This window comes from Schistocerca americana, chromosome 1 (assembly GCF_021461395.2).
Source record: "Schistocerca americana isolate TAMUIC-IGC-003095 chromosome 1, iqSchAmer2.1, whole genome shotgun sequence".
Classification (NCBI taxonomy): domain Eukaryota; kingdom Metazoa; phylum Arthropoda; class Insecta; order Orthoptera; family Acrididae; genus Schistocerca; species Schistocerca americana.
This window is the reverse complement of record NC_060119.1, coordinates 172,080,354-172,097,482: the sequence shown is the minus strand read 5'-3', so window position 1 is coordinate 172,097,482 and position 17,129 is coordinate 172,080,354. Positions and strand designations below refer to the sequence as shown.

The following is a 17,129-nucleotide window of genomic DNA, read 5'->3' as shown; positions in this document are numbered from 1 at the left end:
CACTGGTGGAATAGGACTAGCAAAGGTTGAGGCCCTTGGGGGGGGGGGGGGGTTTACAGGAATGCAAGGTTTATTGCAAGGAGAGTTCACATCTGCGAAAATCCTTGTTAGTCATCATGCTCACACAGAAAGCAGCACAGTCATTGTAACTTAGTCTGTAGACCGGACTGCTTTCCCAAGAAGTTCTGGCTTTGATTGGATAGGAAATGCCTGTGACCAGGTTGGAGCAGGTAGTGGTGGGAGGATGTATGGGACAAGGTCCTGTATTCAGATTTGTTGCAGGGGATAGTGGGTAATATATTCCTCATCTCAGCGCACAATGAGAGGTAATCAGAATCCTGGCAGAGAATGTGATTTAGTTGCTCCAGTACTGGGTGGTCCTGAATCACAAGGGGAGTGCTGCTTTGTGGCTGGATGGTGGGTGTGTTGGAGGTGTTAGGTGCTGGGGGAGACAAGGCACGAGAAATGTGTTTCTTTAGAAGGTTAGGATGGTAATTTCAGTCTGTGAAGGCCTCAGTGAGACCCGTAGTATATTTGGATTGGGTCTGTTCATCACTGCAGGTGTGACAAGCTCAGGTGGCTAGCCTGAATGGAAGGGACTTCTTGATATAGAATGGGTGGTAGCTGCCAAAGTGGAGGTGGTTGGTAGGTTTGATATAGACTGAGGTACTGATGTAGCCATCTTTGAAGTGGAGGACACCATCAAGGAAGGTGGCTTGTTGGGTTGAGGAGGACCAACTGAAGCAAATTGGGAGAATGTGTTGAAGTTCTGGAGGAGTGTGGATAGGGTGTCCTAAACCTCAACCAGATTATGAAGGTGTCTTCAATGAATCCGGACCAGGTGAGGGGTTTGGGATTCTGGGTGGTTAGGAAGGATTCCTCTAAATTGCCCATGAACAAGTCAGCATAGGATGGGGACATGTGGGGTCCATTGCTGCACTATGGATTTGTTTGTAGGTGGTGCCTTCAAAGGAGAAGTAACTGTGAGGATAAGTTGGACATGGTGACCAGGACAGAGGTTTTAAGTTTGGAGTTTGTCAGCATTGGGAAAGGTAGTGTTCAATAGCAGCAAAGCCATGTTTTTGGGAATGTCAGTGTGTAGTTATGCTGTGGAAAAGCAAAGTGTTCGGGGAGTTATTCTAAATATAATTGGTCTGTCATGCGGCATTTAGGACTTATTGAGTTTTTTGGCATGTATGAATCTGGAACATATCGGTCAGGCAAACCAAAGTGTTGGGACATTATTATAAATACAATTGGCTGTATCCTTATTTACTAATCATTAATTTTCTCAAGATGTTCCTGGTGGCAACCTTTTGGCGGATCTTATGGCAATGATATTTGTATGTCAGTGATCTGTCTAGCATGACACCCAGGTATGTTCGTTTGTTTGTTTGCTCCAGGTTGCTATCATTCCAGATGACACTCAGCTTCCTATTTGCCTGTTTTCAGCAATGGTGGAAAGCACTAATTTATGACTTTGAGGGGTTTTGTAGGTAATATTTAGGCATGATGTTTAATGAGTTTTCAATTTCCCTTCTACTTCCTCAAAGCTCTTTCCTTGTGTGGTAATAGCCAGATCATCAGCGCAGAAGAAATGGGTATTATGGTCAGGTGTTGGTTATCATTTGTGTGTAGATTAAATAAAAGGGGTGCCCAGACACCGTCCTGGGCAAGAATGTTGCTTTGTTGAATTTTCCCACTCTCCAGCATTACATAAATCTGTCTGTTTTGTTGTGGACATTCAATAACTTTTGTGAACTGATGGTCTTTAAATGTGTTGTACAGTTTTTTCAAGAGCATCCTATGACCGACTATGTAATATGCGGAACTTAAGTTTACTACAGCTAAACCTATTAATTTATGTTATTTATTTTTTTCTAATATTTTTATTTAGAAAAAAATATCCTTCTGCTATGTGTTCTGTAAGGGACAAAATTTGATTTTAGTTGTACAGATTTTTGGGGTCTGAATCTAGCCTTTTCGGGAATTAGCTTTTGGTCTATGATATTTGCTACGCGATTTAGGATCATTCATTCTTATGGCTTATACGGATGACATAGGAGCACTATTGGGCGGCAGTTGTTTGGTTAACCTGTGTCTTTCCCCACATCAGTAAATTCCCTTGACATTTTTAGTGTAATAGGTATACCAAATGTGACTGGATAGCCAGTAGGGATGGCCTAAATATGAGATTTTGCTCGTATTATCTGTAACTTGGAAAGGAAAGAAATAGTACTTAGACAAAATGCTGAGTACATGCATTTGAGAAATTTAGTGGAGTTGATAACCAAGCAAGGACTGACTGTTAACCATTTACGATTGTCTGTAGCTATAGCTGTTTTTGGGCAGATCAGAACAGCAACTGCACTTTATGACCAACTTAGAAATGAATTATCTCTACACCATCAAGAGCTAAAGCAGGATAGGAAAATCCTTAAAAAGGCTTATTAATGCAGTGTGTCTTCTGGAAAACTGAGACTTGGCCTTTTGAGGAAATATAAAATCTATTAAGCAGGAAAATTAGTTGGAATTGTTGAAATACACTGCAGAGTATGATTCTTTTTTAGCAGAGCACAAAGAAACATCTATGGTGTTTGATGGATTTTCTAATCAAATTAAAAATGATCTAATACAAGTCATAGGTTCGACTGTTTCATCAGCTATGAAATGGAAAGCTGTAGATGTACTGTATACAATTACTGCAGGTACAGCTTCAGCAGAAAGGTCACTTTCAGTGCTGAAGACAATCAAACACTACTCTCAAAATTTTACTGGTTAAGAGAGTCACTGTCATACCTAGGAATGTTTTTCAACTGAAGCATGCTACTTAGAGAACTCAGAAAGAAGAAATTCTTCTCTGAGGAAGGTTTTACAAAATTTGCTTTCAAGCATAGAAGAATGGAATTTCAGTTTTGTTGACACTGCATAGCAACCAACCAAAGTGCGAAGGGTGCATTTAAAGCCACAAACTAGTTTTTCCTATGAAAGTTTTCTATAAAAGTTTGCTTACAGTAATATAAATTGATATTAGTTCCAATTATTTCAATACGGATAATATAATATTCAGTGCTTTGGCTATCTGAATGGTCAAGGCATGTCACTGGTTGTAACACATTATCATTTATAAAAGTAGTCCCAGTTATTTGTTGTCATTAACATCTGGCTGACCTGATGTTCCAGTTTAAAAATTATGTTCAAAAATGTTATCAAAGTTATTTAATAAATTCAACAACTCTTTCTCAAAGATAAAGGACAATAGAAGAAGAAATCTTGAACAAATTTCTATATTACACTGTATTTGTGTTTCCTCAAGCAAATTTTAACCTCAACTTCCACTTTACACATGAGTTCCAACACGAGTGTAGTCAAAAAGCCAAAGTGAAAATACTGACAGCATAAAATCTTAGTTCAATGCACTCACTTCCCTGCCACCCTCTCATCCATAATTTTATTCGATGACCCACAAAGGCACAATAACAAATACAAACATTATTTAGTCTTCAAGCATACATAAAAGGTGAAAAAAATGTAATACAGTCTTCACTTTAAAATAATGGTTACAATAAAATAAATAATCAGAAAAAGAAAATATGCTAAAGTAAGTCAGTCTCTCTCTCTCTCTCTCTCTCTCTCTCTCTCTCTCTCTCTCTCTCTCACACACACACACACACACACACACACACTAAAAATCGTCGGAAACAAACCTTTCGTCCAGTCTGAGGGCCAGTTTGTTTACGTTCCTGCCATGCAATGGCAATAGCTGCTATGAAGTTTATGCCATGGTGGAGAGAAATAGGACTGAGAAATTCCAGTAACTGATGCTTGACAATTCTAGGACTGCCCAGCACACAAGACTTCTGCTCCCTGCAAAGAAGACAATGTAGCTTTATTAGCAAACATCAAAAGTACATTTCCTATGCCTGATTAGTTTTTAGCAAACTGAAACGAATTACCCCTGTAGAAGTCAACATGCAGAAAGAAGTTCATTTCATTGGGGCATTAATGAGTGCGATTGCTATCTAATACATACATATTATAAATGTGGATGCACGTATTTATGTTCCACATCTCCTAAACCACTGGACTGATTTCAACCAAATTGCTGTCTGGAAAGAACAACTGTGGAGGTAAGAACTACCTACCTCTCAGAGGGGTGGAAGTGAGGGTGAAAAAGAGCATAGCTTATGATGCGCAAACTCCAAAATTACTTATCCAGTGTTTGAGAATGAGGGCACTTAGTGACTTGCTACAAAGTTTATAAGTAATTTTGAGATGTGTGAAAACTGCCACATTATGCATGACATTTTGATTTATTATTTCTTTACTACTAGCTCTATCTGCAATACATTTCCAGACAGTATTCACTTGTATCACTGGATGCACCTGCAAAATCATATCATTGTGTGAGACACAGTACAGGAGACACTACATCATAAACATTGAACTGTAAGAAAACAAAACTGCAAGTGAAATTCGCTGCAAGTGCAGGTGAAATATATTTAATATGTGTGAGAAATTGAGTTACAAACAGTTGCAATGAAAAGATTATTTGTTTTAACATTTGGCCAAAAGACCTCCTTCTGAAGTAGGAAACACACAATCACAGGTCACACACACATGACCACTGTGGCTGGCTGGTGGACATCAACTACATCTGAGGGAGCAGGAATCTAACGCGGGTGGTATGCTAACGAGGAGGCCTGGGGCTGGTAAGGGGAAGGTAGCAGAGTAGGGGTGGGGAAGAGGTATAGTGCTGCTTGTGGCAGTGTGCAGCAATGTGTTGGGGACAGCGTAAGGCTGCTAGGTACAGTTAGGTGGTTTGACTGCGGGGGATAAAGGGAAGCAGAACAGGAGAGAGGTACAGAAGTGGGAAAAACTAGTGATGGAGTGGGAGCAGGGAGGGAGATAGACAGGTGGAGGGCAGAGACTACCAAAGGTTGAGGTTACAGATGTTTATATTGCAGGGCGAGTTCCCACCTGAGTAATTCCGAAACACTGGTGTTGGTAGGAAGGATGCTTACAGTGAACACTGTGAACTACTCATTATGAAGCACAGTGTGTTGGCAGCATGTTCAGCAACTGGATGGCCCAGTTGTCTCTTGGCCATGGTTTGTTGGTGGTCACTCATGCAGACAGACAGTTTGATAGCTGTATGCCTATGTAGAAAGCAGAACAGCAGTTGCAGCTTAATTTATAGATCACATGACTGCTTTCACAGCTAGCCCTGTCTTTGATGGAATAGGAGATGCATGTCACCAGACTGAAGCAAGTGGTGGTGGGATGTATGGGACACATTTTGCATCTACAGGGTGTTTCAAAAATAACCGGTATATTTGAAACGGCAATAAAAACTAAACGAGCAGTGATAGAAATACACCGTTTGTTGCAATATGCTTGGGACAACAGTACATTTTCAGGCAGACAAACTTTCGAAATTACAGTAGTTACAATTTTCAACAACAGATGGCGCTGCGGTCTGGGAAACACTATAGTTCGATATTTTCCACATATCCACCATGCGTAGCAATAATATGGCGTAGTCTCTGAATGAAATTACCCGAAACCTTTGACAACGTGTCTGGCAGAATGGCTTCACATGCAGATGAGATGTACTGCTTCAGCTGTTCAATTGTTTCTGGATTCTGGCAGTATACCTGGTCTTTCAAGTGTCCCCACAGAAAGAAGTCACAGGGGTTCATGTCTGGCGAATAGGGAGGCCAATCCACGCCGCCTCCTGTATGTTTCGGATAGCCCAAAGCAATCACACGATCATCGAAATATTCATTCAGGAAATTAAAGACGTCGGCCGTGCGATGTGGCCGGGCGCCATCTTGCATAAACCACGAGGTGTTCGCAGTGTCGTCTAAGGCAGTTTGTACCGCCACAAATTCACGAAGAATGTCCAGATAGCATGATGCAGTAATCGTTTCGGATCTGAAAAATGGGCCAATGATTCCTTTGGAAGAAATGGCGGCCCAGACCAGTACTTTTTGAGGATGCAGGGACGATGGGACTGCAACATGGGGCTTTTCGGTTCCCCATATGCGCCAGTTCCGTTTATTGACGAAGCCGTCCAGGTAAAAATAAGCTTCGTCAGTAAACCAAATGCTGCCCACATGCATATCGCCGTCATCAATCCTGTGCACTATATCGTTAGCGAATGTCTCTCGTGCAGCAATGGTAGCGGCGCTGAGGGGTTGCCGCGTTTGAATTTTGTATGGATAGAGGTGTAAACTCTGGCGCATGAGACGATACGTGGACGTTGGCGTCATTTGGACTGTAGCTGCAACACGGCGAACGGAAACCTGAGGGCGCTGTTGGATCACCTGCTGCACTAGCTGCGCGTTGCCCTCTGTGGTTGCCGTACGCGGTCGCTCTACCTTTCCAGCACGTTCATCCATCACGTTCCCAGTCCGTTGAAATTTTTCAAACAGATCCTTTATGGTATCGCTTTTCGGTCCTTTGGTTACATTAAACCTCCGTTGAAAACTTCGTCTTGTTGCAACAACACTGTGTTCTAGGCGGTGGAATTCCAACACCAGAAAAATCCTCTGTTCTAAGGAATAAACCATGTTGTCTACAGCACACTTGCACGTTGTGAACAGCACACGCTTACAGCAGAAAGACGACGTACAGAATGGCGCACCCACAGACTGCGTTGTCTTCTATATCTTTCACATCACTTGCAGCACCATCTGTTGTTGAAAATTGTAACTACTGTAATTTCGAAAGTTTGTCCGCCTGAAAATGTACTGTTGTCCCAAGCATATTGCAACAAACGGTGTATTTCTATCGCTGCTCGTTTAGTTTTTATTGCCGTTTCAAATATACCGGTCATTTTTGAAACACCCTGTATGTATATCACAGGGATATGAGCCATAATGGAAGGGGTTTGGAGTAGGGGTGGGAAAGGATGTTGCACGGGTTCGGTGTGTGGCAGAATACCACTGTGGGAATGATAGTAGGTAGGATACTCCTCATTCCAGGGCATGAAAAGATGTAGTCAGAACCCTGGCAGAGGATGTGATTCAGTTGTGCTAGTTCTGTGAGGTACTGAATCATGAGGTGAGTGCTGCTTTATGACCAGACAGTGGGTGTGTGAATAGTTGAAAGGTGAACTGGGGAGACAAAGAATGGGAGATCTGTTTCTGTGTAGTGTTGAGAGTGTAATTGCAGTCTCTGAAGGCCTCAGTGAGACCATTGGTATATTTGGAGAGGATCTGCTCGTCACTAAATATGCAGCAACCATGGGTAGTTAAGGCTATTTGGGAGGGATTCAACTTCTTGGTATGGACATACTATTTGTGGTTGGTACATCTGATATGGATGGAGGTACTGATGTAGCCGTCCTTTTGGTGGTGGACAATATTGAGGAAGATGCCCTGTTGGGATAAGGAGGACCATGTGAATGCAGGAGAAGGTGTTGAGGTTTTGGAAGAATGTCAATAGGGAGCCTCACCCTTTGTCCAGATCACAAAGATGTCATCAATGAACCTGAACCAGGTGAGGGGTTTTGGATTCTGGGTGGTTACGGAGGATTCCTCTAAATGGCCCACAAATAGGTTGGCACTGGATGGTGCCATGCGGGTGCCCCTTGCTGTACCATTGATTTATTTGATACCTTCAAGGCAGAAGTAATTGTGAGTGAGGTAATAATTGGTCATGGTGACCAGGAAGAATATTGTAAGCTTGAAGTCGGTAGTGTGTTGGGAAAGGTATTATTCAATACCAGCAAGGCTGTGGGCATTTGGGATGTTAGTGTAGAGGGGGGTGGCATCGACAGTGATGAGTAGGGCACTGTGTGGTAAAGGAACAGGAAATGTGGAGAGTTGGTGAGCATAATAGGCTGAAGATGTTGGACCATGAAAGCAGAGATTCTCTCAGTAGAGGTCCAATAACCAGTCACAATGGGGTGTCCTGAGTGGGTGGCTTTATGGAGTTTAGAAAGCATCTACGGAGAGTGATAGTGACGAGGAGGGAGGGAGAGTCAGGTGCGAGATTCTGGGATGGGCCTAAGGATTTGAGGAGAGAGACGTTAGCTTTCTAATTGGGATCAATGTGGAAGGGACTGTATGTGGATGAATCTGACAGCTGGCAGAGTCCCTCCACAAGGTAATTCCTGTGGTACACAACCACAGTGGTGGAGCCTTTGTCAACAGATTGGATTGTAAGGTTGTGATCCATTATTAAGTGGTGGATTGCAGTTCTCTGTGGATGTCAGATTAGTTTCCATATTGAAGGATTTGGGGAATGATTGTGAGGCAAGGTCTGAAGTTAAGAAATTCTGGATTGTTAATGGGGTTGATTTGGGGGCCATGAGCGTGGATCACTGTTGGGTGGAGGAGTGAACTGGATGAGGCAGAACCTGATAGGTAGGACTGGTGGCGAAAAGGTGTTTCCACTGAAGGGAGAAGGAAAGAAGTCTTCAACAAGACCAGAATGTCACTTCTGGTGACCAGTTGGGCGAGTTTTTTTATGTGGGTTGTGCATGCTGCTCTAGCTCCTGGAGGGCAACAATTTCAGTGAGGGAGATAGGATGCAGGAATTTAGGATTGCAGGACAGAAGAATTTTATCAATGGAGGGGAGGTGATGTAAAGAGTTTTTGACCTGATTTATTGTCTTGTAGTACTAGGGTGGTGAGGGTTATGGACTGACAGACAGAATCTGAACAGAGATAGGTCATTGTGCAATGAGGCGTTGCAAACTGGAGATGGGTAATTTGATGGTCAGGCCATTTGGGGATGGAGGGAAGTCATCAGCTAGGCATTAACAAATGAACAGTACGTGGGACTGGGTTATGGCTAGGGATAGAAAACTTTTCTGTATTGGCACAGAGCCAACATATTACTTACTATCTGGAAAGACATGTTGTGGGACTGGGGTGGGATTGGGATGATAACATGGAGAAAGAAAGGGGGAGGAGAAAATGGATAGAGAGAGAGAGAGAGGGAGCACAAGGGGGAAATGGACGTAAAGAGGAGGAGATCAACAGTGAGAGAAGAAAGGGGGAGATGGACTTAAGAGGTGGGGAGGGGGAGATGGACAGAGGGGGAGAAGCAAATGAACAGAGAGGTGGGGGGACAGGTGAACAGAGAGGGGGCAGGATGAGATACACAGAAACTGGAACTGGGAGGTGGAGGAGGAGATGGGGGGGGGGGGGGGGACAAACTAATAGAAGACTAGGATAAATGCATACCTATGCTGGGTACTCAGCTAGAGGTTCAACAGAAGAATACAGGAAAAATCACAAGTAATAACACTAAATGGAATAGCCTTAAAATGGAATGAATCGAAACAGATGTAACTGAAATGCATACTCCAATATTTGTAAAAACATTGGGCTGTACCAAAGCACGATGCCATTCACAATTGGCCAGTCAAATTATAAATTAAAATGTTGTAATAAGTAATCAGACTTAATTTTAACAGTGGACTGACTAGAGGGACAGACAGTAAAGTGGTTTCATAGGAATGTGGCACCAGTAAGCTCATGTGTCGCCAAGGACGTTACAATTTACAAAGAGATCCTAAAGCCGTAAACATGAAGACAGCAACTTCAGCACTCCACCGTATATTGAAAACCAAAGCACTGCGAATAAAATATATTTATCGCTCAAATCAATGGAAAATTCAGGATGGAATGTAACAATATTACAAAAAGGAGAGTTGCTACTCACCATATTGCAGAGATGCTGAGTCACAGATAGGCACAACAAAAACACTGTCACAAATAAAGCTTTTGGCCATTAAGGCCTTTGCCAACGACGGACACACACACACACACACACACACACACACACACACACACACACAGGTGCACGCACAAACACAACTGACACACACAACTGCAGTCTCAGGCAACTGAAACCACACTCTGAGCAGCAGCACCAGTGCATGACGGGAGCGGCAACTGGGTGGGGGTAAGGAGGAGGCCGGGGCAGAGAGGGAGAGGGATAGTATGGTGGGTGTGACGGACAATGAAGTGCTGCAGGTTAGGCAGAGGGCATGGAAGAGGTGGGGGGGGGGGGGGGGGGGGGGGGGGAAGTAGCGGAAAAGGAGAGAAGTGAAATGACTGGGTGTGACAGTGGAATAACGGCTGTGAAGTGCTGGAATGGGAACAGGGAAGGGGCTGGATGTGTGAGGACAGTGACTAATGAAGACTGAGGCCAGGAGGATTACGGGAACATATGATGTTTTGCAGCAAAGGTTCTCACATGTACAATTCGGAAAGCTGGTGTTGGTGGGAAGTATCCATATGTCACAGGCTGTGAAGCAGTCATTGAAAAGAAGGATGTCATGTTTGGCAGCGTGTTCAGCAATAGGGTGGTCCACTCGTATCTTGGCCAAAGTTTGTTGGTGGTCATTCATGCAGACAGACAGCTTGTTGGTTGTTATGATCACATAGAATGCAGCACAGTGGATGCAGTTCAGCTTGTACATCTCATGACTGGATTCAAGGGTAGCCCTGCCTTTGATGAAATAGATTACGCTAGTGACTGGACCGGATTAGGTAGTGGTGGGAGGATGTATGGGACAGGTCTTGCATCTAGGTCTATTACAGGGATATGAGCCATGAGGTAAGGGGTTGGGAGCAGGGGTTGTGTAAGGATGGACGAGTATATAGTGTAGGTTCAGTGGACGGCGGAATACCACTGTGGGAGGGGTGGGAAGGTTAGTGGGCAGGACATTTATGATTACATGGCACGCTGAGAGGTAGTCGAAACCCTGGCGGAGAGTGTAATTCAGTTGCTTCAGTCCTGGGTGGTGCTGAGTTATGAGGGAAAGGCTCCACTGTGGCTGGACGGTGGGACTTTAGGAGGTGGTTGGAGACAAAAGATATGGCATGGGAAATTTGTTTTTGTACGAGGTTGGGAGGATAACTGTGGTCTGTGGAGGCTTCAGTGAGTCCCTCAGTATATTTCGAGAGGGACCGCTCGTCACTGCAGATGCGATGACCGATGGTTGCTAGGCTGTTCAGAAAGGACTTCTTGGTATGGAACGGGTGGCAGCTGTTGAAGTGGAGGTATTGCTGGTGGTTAGTAGGTTTGATGTGGACAGAGGTACTGATGCAGCCATCTTTGAGGTGGAGGTCAACATCTAGGAACGTGGCTTCTTGAGCTGAGCAGGAGTAGGTGAAGCAAATTTGGGAGTTCTTGAGGTTCTGGAGGAATGTGGATAGGGTGTCCTCACGCCTGAATCGAGATCGCAGAGATGTCATCAATTAATTTGAACCAGGTGAAGCGTTTGGGATTCTGGATTTTTAGAAAGGATTCCTCTAGATGGCCCATGAATAGGTGAGCATAGGATCGTGCCATGTGGGTGCACATAGCCTTACCCCGGATTTGTTTGTAAGTAATGCCTTCAAAGGAGAAGAAATTGTGGGTGAGAATGTAGTTGGTCATGGAGACTATGAAGGAGGCTGTTGATTTGAGATCCTTTGGGTGTTGGGAAAGGTAGTGTTTAATAGCAGTAAGGCCATAGGCATTAGGAATGTTAGTGTAAAGGGAGGTAGCATCAATAGTGACGAGCAGGGCACCTTGTGGTCAAGGGACAGGAACTGTGGAGAGTCTGTGGAGGAAATAGTTGGTATCTTTTATGTAGGAGGTTAGGTTCCAGTTAATAGGTTGAAGGTGTTTGTCTATAAGAGCAGAGATTCTCTCAGTGAGGGCACAGTAACCAGCCACAATGGGGACTCCTGGGTGGTTAGGTTTACAGACTTTAGGAAGCATGTAGTAGGTAGGAGTGCAGGGTGGGGTAGGGGTGAGTAGAGATGGACTCCGGGGAGAGGCTCTGGGATGGGCCTAAGGATCTGTGGCAAGGTTTGTAGGTGGAAGGGGGCTCAAACCAACAGTGGTGAACCCTTTGTCTGCAGGTAGGATCATAAGGTCGAGATCAGTATTTAGATGGTGGACTTGTTCCAGAATAATGAAAGTGACAGCACAAAGATGAAGAACACAACCGCAGAGAAGGCTGTGAGACGACTTCAGCCAATAGCAGGCTGAGCAGATGTCACCATGACAGGAGCGCCCTCTACAGGAAGATAATATAAGCGCCGCTCCTGCCAGCCTCAGCAGCACAGTTCTAGACTGGAACTTGTAGACCAGGATAGTCAGAAGTTGGACACTAAGAGAGCTCTATGATAGCATTAAAGTGTGACCCATATCAATTGCTTACATGGACACTGTCTATAGTGAAGAACATTACTTATTTGCATGTCGCCCACCATTTGTGACAACCTGTTATGTATACAAAGTTAAGTATTGTCGATCTGCTTATTTGAAATAAAAACTATTAACTTGACAAGTTTGAATTGTTGTATAGCTTTCCAAGAATGCAGCATCCTTTAGGCACCCTATACGAGATGAGTGGGGAAGACCCCACATTGGCGATGAGGAATTACAAACCCTGGCCTGACAGCCAAGGAATTTTTTGTTTGCTGGCACCTTAATTCTCTTTTGTCTTTCATTTGCAGTGGCACTTATTTGTTTTAACAGTTTCTTGTTGTTATTGCTAATCAAAGTTTACACGTGGCCCCTGCAGAAATTTTCTTTGCTTTTGTCCTTATACTGCTTGCTTGCCTTGTCTGTTTGTAGCATTTGTAACTTGCAACATGCCCACCCCACCTATTCTGCTCCCTGCTCAGGCGCCAGAGCCGCCAGTGTTAGTTGCCACACAGCTAATACAGATGTTTTGGTTCCAGATGCAGCAAATTTCTATGTTACTCAACGCGGTGCAGCAGCGTCTGGCTAACGTTTCAGGCCCGACGGAACAAGCAACACCTACTGCTATATCGTCTTTTCAACAGTTTCGTGAACAAGACGAGGAATGGCTCGAATGGTTGTCCTAGTTCGAAGGACACCTCCTAGTTCACAAGGTACCAGGTACTGTGAAAAGCCATTATTCCTTATCTGTGGCAGGCAGTGCAGTGTTCCGCCTCATCAGCAAGTTATTTCCTAATGCCACTCAGAGTGAACTTAATTATGACCAAATTATCGAGTCACTAACTATTATGACCAACAAATAAATGTGGTAGCATTCGGCGGTGGCAGCAGCTCGCCATGCCAAGCAAACAATTTTCCATGAAGGTCAATGTTACACTTGTGGTAAGAAAGGACATGTACAATCCATATGTTTGCAACAGAACAAACATAAGAATTCAGCCCACTCACAAAACTCTAGTCAAAGGCCCATGTCATCAATGCAGTACATTCAAAGTCTGCAACAGGCATTCACAAAACTGGCACGTGAGCAGTTTCTTCAGTGATACGCCAGTTGAACAAACTTTTTGTTCAATTATTGCTTTGTGGGAAACGTGGGAAATTTCAGTTGGACACTGGTGCCTCTGTCACACTGCTGAATTGTCACACATATTAACTGTTAGGCTCCCCACACTTGTCTAACACTAGCACGCAATTGATGGCTTCTAATGACCCAGACATTCCTGTTCTCAGAACATGTATCACTCGAATACATGAACAGTTACTTTTGCACTGCTACAATCACGCGATTGTGTGAAGATATTTGGTCTTGATTCTTTTGATTTGTTTGGCTTTATCATTCAGGACAATGTGTTGTCAGTGTCTGCATTCCATACAAAAGACAGTGTAGCTATCTTGATGAAAGAATTCCTAGAACTCTTTTCTGAATGTCTAGGCAATGCTAACAATTTTGTTGCACATATTACTCTGAAGGACAATGTTCAGCTGAAATTTTGCTGGGCCAGAACTGTTCCCCTTGCATTACGGGACAAAATTGCGGTTGAACTTAAAGAATTGCAAGATAGCGGAGTTATTGCGCCCATATCAGCTTTTCAAGGGCAAGTCCACTGGTTTTGATCCCTAAACCTTCCGGTCGCATTTGCCTCTGTGTTTACTTGAAGTCTACAGTCAACCCACAAACTGTGATTGATACTTATCCATTACCAAACCCAGATGATCTCGTGGACAAATTAGGCACTGGACGCTACTTTTCAAAAACTGATTTGCGCAACGCATATCTTCAAATAATGCTTGATGAAGAGTTTCAAAAAGTGTGTGTAGTGAATATTCATTTGGCTTGTTTAAATATTTGCATTTGCCTTTTGGCAGTGCTTCCGCACCCACCTTTTCCAACGGTATTTGGAAAAGCTGACTGCACAAGTGCCAAACTCTTCAAACTATTTGGACGATATTGTCATAGCACGTTGTCCATCTGAAGAACATATTGCAAATTTGCATGCTTTGTTTCATGTTTTATCTGAGGCAGGACTAAAATGTAGACTGGGCAAGTGTGATTTTTTAAAAACTGAGTTGTAGTGTCTTGGTCATGTCATAAACAGTCAAGGTGTACATCCTCTTCAGTCGCATTTGTTAGCCATACGAGACTTGCCAGTTCCTCACAATATCACAGAATTGCAGTCAGTCTTAGGGAAAAAGAACTATTATATTTGGTTCATATCAAAGCTGCACAAATCGCAGATCCATTGCATTGCTTGCGTCGCAAGAATGTCCCCTTTGTTTGGACAGATGAGTGCCAAGTAGCTTTTCAAACACTTAAAGATGCATTGCTCTGTGACAGATGCTTAGTTCACCTTGATCCCAACAAACCAGTTGTATTGCAAGTTGACACTTCCTCTTACAGAATCGGTGCTTTTGCACAGAATTAGTGATAAAGGCAGGCTTATTACTTTTGCATCAAAAGTGTCGTCCAAAGCTCAAAGGAACTATTCGCAAATTGAGAAAGAGGCATTGCCTGTTGTGTATGGTGTCACCAACTCCACCACTACTTGTATGGCAGAAAATTTTACTTAGTAACGGATCACAAGCCTTTTCAGTCCTTGTTTCATTCAATGAAACCGGTTCCTGTACAAACTGCCAAAAAGTAGCAAAAATGGGCTTTGTTGTTGTCTCAATATCAGTACGAGATTGTGTATCGTCTGACGGCTCTTCCGATTGGCCCTGATACAGACTTTGACGCTTCTGCTGCATCTTACTGTCACAACAATGCACAGGATTCTGAATTGCTTCAATCTTTTCTCCTGAACTATAGGAAAATTGCACAGGCCACGAAAGCTTGAACATTTTGCTAGCATATATTCACACATCTTGGCTTCGTTCCTTGCATAGCATACAGAACCTTGTAGTGCACCGACACTTTGCCCATTGGCATAGTCTCACTGTACAGAAAGGTGTGATTCCTGTTCAAAATGATAGTGGACTGTCATGTGTGTTGATCCCTAAAGCTCTGCACAAAAAAGTGTTGCAGTTACTTCACCAAGGACACTGGGGGATTGTTCGTATGAAACAGTTAGCGCGTCGACACTGTACTTGGCTGGGTATGGTTGCCAAATAGAACAGATGATGGTTGTAAGACGACATCAGCCAATAGCACGCTGACCAGGATGTCACCATGACAGGAGCAGCCTCTACAAGAAGAGAATATAAGCACCACTCCAGCCAGCCTCGGTCGCACAGTACTAGACCAGCACTCACAGACCAGGACAGTTAGAAGTTGGACACTAGGAAAGCACTACGATAGCAGTAGCGTGTGATCCATATCAACATGGACATTGTCTATAGCGAAGAACATTACTTATTTGCATGTCATCCATTGCTTGCGACAACCCATTATAAATACAAAGTTAAGTATTGGCAATCTGCTTATTTGAAATAAAAACTATTAATATGATTTGCTTGAATTGTTGTATAGCATTCCAAGAATGTAGCATCCTTTAGGCACCTTACACAAGATGGGTGGGCAAGACCCCACAGGACTACGGTTCTTTCTATGATCGTAAGGTTAATTTGCATGTTGAGGGATTTGGGAAATAATAGTGAGGCAATGCTCGAGGTTAAGAAATTCTGGAAAGTTAACAGGGGGTGATTTGGGGGCAGTGGGGGTGAATCGCGGTTGGATGGAGGAGTGAACTAAGTTAGGCAGGGTTCAACATTGGTCTTTGGTTGAGTCTGATTGGTAGGGATGGTGGCGAAAAAGTGTTTCCACTGTAGGGACTGGGGAAAGGAGAGAAGGTCTTTACCAAGTCCTGCATGATTGAATTTGGGAGTGGGGGCAAAAGGTGAGGTCTTTGGAAAGGACTGATATTTCTGTGGGGCTAAGGTTTCTGGAGGAAAGGTTCATGACTGTGTTACAGGTCTGTTAGGTTCTGGATTCTGTATGCTGGTGGGAAGGAGTTTTGGAGAGTTGGGTAAGTGTAGAAGGTCTGTGAGACAGGGTTTGTCAGCTATGAGAGGATGTGGGGGAGGTTTGGAGGTTGTTGTAGAGATGGTGGACAGTGGTAATCCAAGGCAGGAGTAGTAAGTGAGCAGGTTGGAGAGCTTTTTGAGGTAGTGTTGTGCATGTTGCTCAAGTTCCTGCAGAGCAAGAGTTTCAATGTGTGTTATGGGTTCCAGGAATTTGGGATTGCATAGCAGGAGAATTCTGCAGATGGACAGAAGGTACTGCAAGGAGATCTGGGCTTGGTTGATGTGGTTTTGCAGGACTGTGTTGGTGAGGGCTAAGGATTAGCGGAATCTGAACAGGTGGAGGTCATTGTGGAAAGAGGGGTGGCAGCCAGAGATGGGTAATTTGGTGGTAAGGCCTTTTAAGGGGATTCAATGAGCCAAGCAACAACACAGAAAACGTATATGGGACTGGGATCTGGCTAGAGACAACGAAACTTTTCTGTATTGATGCAGATGGAAAGAGCAAAGATCCATGGTGGTGGAAAAAATTCTAAAAATTACATAAATAATGTACAATTACATCCGAAAAATTTTGCAAAAATAAACCCAAATAAATGTGAAAATTCAGGAAAAAGGTGAAATAGATGCAAAAGGGGAAATGATGAAATCTGAGGGAGTCGACAACAGCGAAACGCGAAAACTCACTAAAAGTGGCGAGAAGTCACAAGGATGAAAGCAGAGAATAAATTATTTAAAAATATATATTACTGTGGGCAGCAGGGGTCTGAGGGTGGATAAGTGTGAAGAAGGGGGACGGCTGATGTGACTGGATAAGGTGGAATTAGTGGGTGCAAATTTGGATGAGTGGAGAAAGAGTGGGGGTGGAGGGGCTGGGGAGGGATTCGTAGGATGAGATACAAGGTTGTGTGGCACTAGAAGGGTGCAGGAAATAACATGCAAAAATA

At 43.6% G+C, this 17,129-nt stretch overlaps 1 protein-coding gene across 1 annotated transcript in view; it reads right to left on the bottom strand.

The window, feature by feature from the left end:
- Nucleotides 1-17,129, bottom strand: part of LOC124566579 (protein dopey-1 homolog) — a 378,074-nt gene that overhangs the window by 139,276 nt on the left and 221,669 nt on the right. The window contains exon 22 of the mRNA XM_047131121.1: nt 3,708-3,867. Coding sequence (XP_046987077.1) covers nt 3,708-3,867 — 160 coding nt within the window. The remainder of the gene's footprint in view (nt 1-3,707; nt 3,868-17,129) is intronic.